The sequence below is a fragment of the Varroa jacobsoni genome, unplaced genomic scaffold (assembly GCF_002532875.2).
Source record: "Varroa jacobsoni isolate VJ856 unplaced genomic scaffold, vjacob_1.0 scaffold_877, whole genome shotgun sequence".
In the NCBI taxonomy this organism is placed as follows: Eukaryota; Metazoa; Arthropoda; class Arachnida; order Mesostigmata; family Varroidae; genus Varroa; species Varroa jacobsoni.
The window spans coordinates 65,294-71,471 of NW_019213779.1; the positions used below are offsets into that span (position 1 = coordinate 65,294).

Sequence of the window (6,178 nt, forward strand, 5' to 3'; positions counted from 1 at the left end):
TTAATAGTACTTTGAACGACCTTCTTAGAAGGTCAGTCCCCTTTATCACTAGAAAAATCTGCTAGCGTTTTCTTTAAAAGCAGCTGTCCGATTGAAGTTGCCTTGAAGTTGCGATTGAAGGCGCAAAATTACCATTTGATCAAAAGCTTTCAACGATCCTTGTAATCCATTAGTGGAAAAATACAAGTGTTATTTGTGCTTTTTTAAAAAAGCAGAAAAATCATTAATTGCATCGGATTCTCACTTACATATGTGCCACCAGGCTCTCTGTAATTTACGATGAAAGAGCAAATATGTCCGGCCATTATCACAGCATCGTTTGTACAAGAAAGTTATTGGCAATGCATTTGTGAGCGCTGCAAAGCTATCGATATCTGTAGACGTTTCAGAAAGGATGTAACATATGTTTTATGAGTTCTACATTCGGCACGATCGTTGAGCACCGACTCAGACGGCTGGGCCCTTTCAGCACAAGATCTCACGACAAGCTATTTCAAACATACTACGACTAAGAAAGCAACGCTGTACGATCATAGCCAGATATCTATATAATGTCAGACTGGGAACGTATTATCCACATAGTGGCACATTCGCCATAACTGGGGACCGCAGTGAGGAGCAGGAGATTGACTCATCAAAGTGCTCTTGAGAAATGAGTACTTGTTTCGATTATAAAAGCGTCTCATTCTGATTTTTTATAGATCGAATAGCCTGGACCTTGTAATTAGGTTTTTAAAGGTTATATATAGTAATATCTTTGGTTAGGCAGATTCATTATTAGTAAATATTGTGTTGTTTGGCTATGCTTCACAGCCCTCGTTGCGCCTAAACTTTGCAAGCTAGGTAAATGTATGTAATAATATATATCAGCAATATCAATTATACGTATCTTACAGAGGACATTTCACAAAGAGAGCTGTAAAAAGGGTGATGAGGTCTGGGTTGTCATGAATATGCGGCCATGGCTATTCCAATCACCGCATTGCTACGGCCTATGATTAACGTGAGGTTTCGTTGAGTCTGTTGGAGAAACCGCAGGTAAATCCCTTTCTAGTGAGGGCAAGTTCTTGATACTACACCAATGTGATTCCGAGAGTTTGTTCGCAGAATAGGAATAGCTAAAAGCTTTAAGAAAAAAACAAATGGTAAACAAAATATGAACATAAAATATGACCACAACCACAACTGTGTAGTTAGCATTACGAAGATAATGTCGTTGATGAAATATTAATCGCTCTAGAGAAAAGTATGTTACGACTGTTATTTATGTATATATATTTGAAAAAGATTTTTTAACAAGTACATTACTACTAGTAGTTCTATATTGCTTCAGAGGGCCCGCTCCTTCCAGTGGAAACCAACGTGTGGTTATGCCTGGTTTAAAAATTAGATGACTTTACGTGTTCCCAAATTTATTAAACAACCACGTTACCCGTACACTCCATGTAAGTACTCTGCTGCTATCTAAAATGGAGCCTGTATTATAATCGGAATTACATTATTTTTATCGGCATCCGGGTGTGAAAGCGTTTTGTTTGGGGCTAGGAATATTCACACGTAGGGCAGTAATTTACTCAAATGTGGCACGTTTAACGGTAGTCTTCCCTAATGAAACACCGATAAAATCAAAAAGACACAGCAACCTAAGTAGTACATTGGCTATAATTCTTGCTACGATACTTACACCGACCACGACTCCCAGTAACAGATGACAGGATATTTACCAGCAACACTTCCTGTAGCGCTGAGCGCCGAAACAACAGCGACAAGCAACATCAGCATTATTGTTAGACTATTGAATTTTTGTCCAAGCCTTGAAAGGATGCACGTTACTTTATGTTGTTGTTATCAGCACTTGTTATCTATTTGAATACACCCTCGTGGCCTTGTTGGATTCACCTGGATATCATACGTGGCACCCGAATGTGCTCGTTGATGGACTCTTCTAGTGATAGAGTCTACCAAGTGAAGTTCACCATAGGAGATTCGCAACTTATCCGCTGCCCTTCTTAGGTTAGCTCGATGATCGACGTTAATTAGCACGAGGGGTCATCGTACTGTGTAATTTATAGGGGACTATGAAGGCATCAGGGGGCGATAGTGTGTCGTCAACCGCAGCCCACCGCCGTTGTTCTTAATTATTTCTGTCGCAAACTAGTGCACTTATTAACGTCGAGTGAGTTAACCACTGATAGAGAGTAGCAAAGAAATCAATATGAGAGGGAATACAAGTCGTACCTGTGCTTTTTATACAACTAGCAGGAACGACTGGCTCTTTGCATAGAACTGAATGTACGAAAATGGTGTAATACTGCCGTTTAGCTGTGAAAGGGTTTTCTACTTAACAAGGTAAACTATGTTGAGGTTGAACAGCGAAGCAACTAAAAGAAATCCCATAAACCATAGTCCAGGCAGTTGCCAAAGCGTGGAAGATAAGGAATCGGCTGAAGGTTTAGCTGACCTCTGACTACAAGACTTACAGCGCAGAGCTGCAAGTAGGTAAACCCCTGTCGTAAATCGTGAGCTATTACTGTTGTAAATTAACGACTGCGATTGGTAAATGAGTGACAAATAGGTTTGTAAAAACAATTTACCTAGCCAAATTTAGCATTACATTGAGCCAATGTTTCAAATTAACATCACATCTTTGATTCAAACACACGTTTGCTGACTAAGTTTGCTAGGATCATCAATGATTCAATGGCTTTTTTTATTGTTATCCCCTAAGGTCTTCCTTAGCGATTTAGCTCACGGCGAATTCGTATGGGAAATAACAAGCTCCATAGCTGCTACTAACACAGAGTGCTACAAACTATAGAAACTTCTGAGAAAAATGAAAAAAAAATTCTCAAAGGGCCCTATTAAGATTCCTAACTTATTAATCACTCTCTAGTTACTTCGAAAATCAGATGGGAAGCAGTGCAGCAGACAATAAAAACGTTCATTTTAATTAAAACGTTGATTTTGCCGTTTGCATTTTTTCGGTAACTAATTTGCCTCGACCCCATAATCATAATCAGCATCGTCGTCATCACCATCGATACAAACGAGTGGTTACTTTGATCTCGGAACTTCAGTCTGTTCGGTACGGTTCTGGCCGCGGTGTTCGGAATGAGTAAACGACTTTATCAACGACTAGCTGAAGTTGATAAACTTATCTCACCCGTGTTGCCAAGTGCTGGGAGACCCCGCTTTAGTGGATCCCACTCCGCAGACAGGTATATTATGACACAGTTCTTTGGATCAGGGTCGTCCTTTATGTCTTTTCCATCCCGGCACCTGATCTGTAAAATGTACTTCCCATTGAATATGGAACGAAACAAAATCTCGAAGCATAGGACTGGGAAATCTTCAACACGGCGCACAATCTTTCCATCGTCCTCGTACGAGATCGTTATGCAACGGATGACAGCTGATTCCGGATATCCAAGAGTTAAAACCAATGTTTCAATGTGTCCCTCCTTGAACGTCACGGATGTTCCGTCACCGTAGATTAACTTCACAGTGATAGAAGATCGCTGCTGACTTCGGCGTTGAAGGAGGCGCTCTCGAAAATTAACTGAGAAGCAAATACTGACTTCTCGAAAATAGACCCTGAACAGCTCGCGAACGTGTGGGGTCATTACTAAACCGTTTAGACGATTACCCTGCATCGCCCACAGGTCAATTAATTTCTGTCGGCTCTCAGCCGAGGCCAAATTAGGCATCTTACTTCCAGGTTTGATAGAGTTGCAGAGCATTTCACAGATGGCTTGCTGTGGAAGATCACGCTATTGTTATTACCTTTAGCTGATTTACACTGCTCATGGGCCCTGCAATACTATGCACTTGTGTAAAGCGGCTCAATACGACTACAAATAAAGCTACCGCTATCGTAAACGCCATATCAGCAAAGCGAGCTAATCTGATCTTTATTTATTCGTATGAAGCTGTGGCGAAGCTGGAAACATCACGCTTGTGCTTGAGCGGACCACTGCCGTGTCAGGTCTCCGTCTTCCTAGGCCTGAAATGACATACGCCCCTAGGATGGCTTTTATGGTGCAGAGACAATCGTTATGATTGCTTTAGTTAGTAAAATATAGTGTATTTTAAAACGCGCGCTTTGATTATTATGGACAGTCTTTTATTATGGACGGGTTTATTATACAGGAGCTCTTGTAGCTCGGTAGTCCTGATCTAATATATCGCTTTTATATGACCCCTGGAATCGACTTGCCACAGATTGGACAATATCTAGAGGTTCAGAGGCTTAACAAAGCTCCATCGATGTAGCCTTGTTACAGAATCACTAGATGAAATACTTGTCTCATCTGGCGCGTGAATATATTTACAGCCTTAGATGACTGCCTTAATACTAGTTACGTTTTTAGGAAAGACGTGGGACTAAACCGAATTCTCGGCCTGGAATAAGCTGATAATAAAATACACATCAAATGGCATTCGAAGGCTTTCCTGCCACGATAGGCGAATGAATATTATCGAGGCAATGAAGTGCAGCATGAACTAAGTTTCGAATGCTAGCCCAGGTAGTGCTTTCTTTTTTGTGGCCTATTTCCTATACGACAGCCTCGCTATACGACAGAGATACAGTTCAGCTGAATGGACGACTGAGCCGCGCAAATTCGATCGGGAGATCCTAGGTAAAAAACATGAATACAAAAAAAAACTCGCACCTAGCGTTTTACTTCGTTCGCTTATCTGTCATAAAACTGGATAATTCAACTCGATATCTTAAGTTTTTATTACTGAAACGAGTCTTCTAGCCAGAGAAGCTTCGTGATGAGACTATTTTTCCAAAAAAAGCTACGAAAGTGTTAACGACGTAGCTTTTTTTCGTAATTACACGGTAACGTTTTTTACTCGTAACCTGGCAGCTCCGTCCCCTCTGGCTCACCGCATTATAGAAGAGGCTTAACGAAACCGATTCGGTTAAGAGTACGTGATGTAGTTACTCGAGACGGACGGGACAAATAGACAAATTACGTTGAATCGAATCGATCGTGTTTTTGGAAAAAAGGATACGTACGCTTTCTGAACCTGAGTCCCATCGCGATGCCATTAAATATACAATGTGGTCGAAGAAACGGAAGAAGATCTTTGTAAATGTGGTCTTTTCTTCACGTTCGATTTTTGCCAATGAACGCTTTGTATGTCTGGACCGAACGTATGGCAGGGTTGGCATTGTTGACGCTGTTGTTTTATTGGATGTCCACCACCTGATTGACGTTCCTTCTTCGCGGCTCTATTTTCATTTAACTTTACAACTTTGGTAACCTCTTTATAGAATAATTCGCACTCTCGGAACCAAGCACAAAATGCTGCCTTTCGCACCCTAGCAGCAGCTGTGTCCCGCGGGCAGGCTCTTATCGAATGACCTATCGTATTCGTGCGACCGCATATGACCTGACCACGCACGTCCAAACTTCCACCTTTATTACGTACAGTGGGCACATGAAACAAGGAATTGAAAGAATCAAGTCGTAGTTGACTGCACGATAGGGGGTGTAGTAAAATAAATTATTAATTCGAAGAGCAAGCGGCGTCTGGCTTTCTGTTTTTTAGACATTTCCTTTATTGCAGCGCTCTTCGTATTAGTTAACTACAAATGTACAGTTTGTCGCTACGGTAACTTGTTCTCTTCCCAACCGGAAGGCAAGTTATCAAAGTTACACGATAAATCCGTTCTTGGCAGAGAGTAGAAATATTGACTGTTAGCTTACGGGGTTGAGCTAGACCATTACTCGATTCGTTATTAGTAATGAATCATTCCAGATAGTTACAACTGGCAACTTTTGATGCTGTGATAATGTCGTCTTTGTTTTGGGTGTCACGGTACCTTGGACACTAATGATAGACATAATAATAACTGTTAGACGAGTTCTATGCTACGGATTTTGTTCGTTGCGATATCGTCACTGACCCGTCCACGAACTGGTGGAAGAAATATTTAACATAAAAAGACCAAGTTTGCACTTATTTGAATTTATCATTGCTAGCTGGGACGCCAGGAGAAGAAAAGGGCGCTTGTACGATTACCGACCATTCTATCTCAATTTGTCAACAGGAACATTATAAGACTTTTTTATTGGGTTATTGTAAACCGATTGTGCTTAGATTACTCGTGTCAAGTTCCGATTGCGCAATAAATTATTTTCAAAACTTCTTGAAATGCCTCACA

General features: G+C 41.0%; 2 protein-coding genes across 4 annotated transcripts in view; both read right to left on the reverse strand.

The window, feature by feature from the left end:
* The window catches only part of LOC111264573 (chitinase-like protein 3), a 7,604-nt gene extending 5,364 nt beyond the window's left edge, over positions 1-2,240 (reverse strand). The window contains exon 1 of the mRNA XM_022840622.2: positions 1,685-2,240. Within this exon, the coding sequence (XP_022696357.1) occupies positions 1,685-1,782 (98 nt within the window). The 5' untranslated portion in view covers positions 1,783-2,240. The remainder of the gene's footprint in view (positions 1-1,684) is intronic.
* Positions 2,241-2,932: 692 nt separating this feature from the next.
* LOC111264574 (uncharacterized) lies at positions 2,933-5,754 on the reverse strand. Of its 3 annotated transcripts, none has more exons than XM_022840623.2 (2): positions 5,027-5,754; positions 2,933-3,755 (listed from the first exon to the last, which is right to left on the reverse strand). In XM_022840623.2, the coding sequence occupies exons 1-2, from the start codon at positions 5,180-5,182 to the stop codon at positions 3,129-3,131; spliced, it is 783 nt and encodes a 260-aa protein (XP_022696358.1). In that variant the 5' UTR covers positions 5,183-5,754; the 3' UTR covers positions 2,933-3,128. The 3 variants fall into 3 exon arrangements, 1 of the variants encoding a protein (XP_022696358.1); XR_002682933.2 differs by lacking the exon at positions 2,933-3,755 and adding an exon at positions 3,779-4,003; XR_015312729.1 differs by lacking the exon at positions 2,933-3,755 and adding an exon at positions 3,779-4,030.
* Positions 5,755-6,178: the final 424 nt, after the last annotated feature.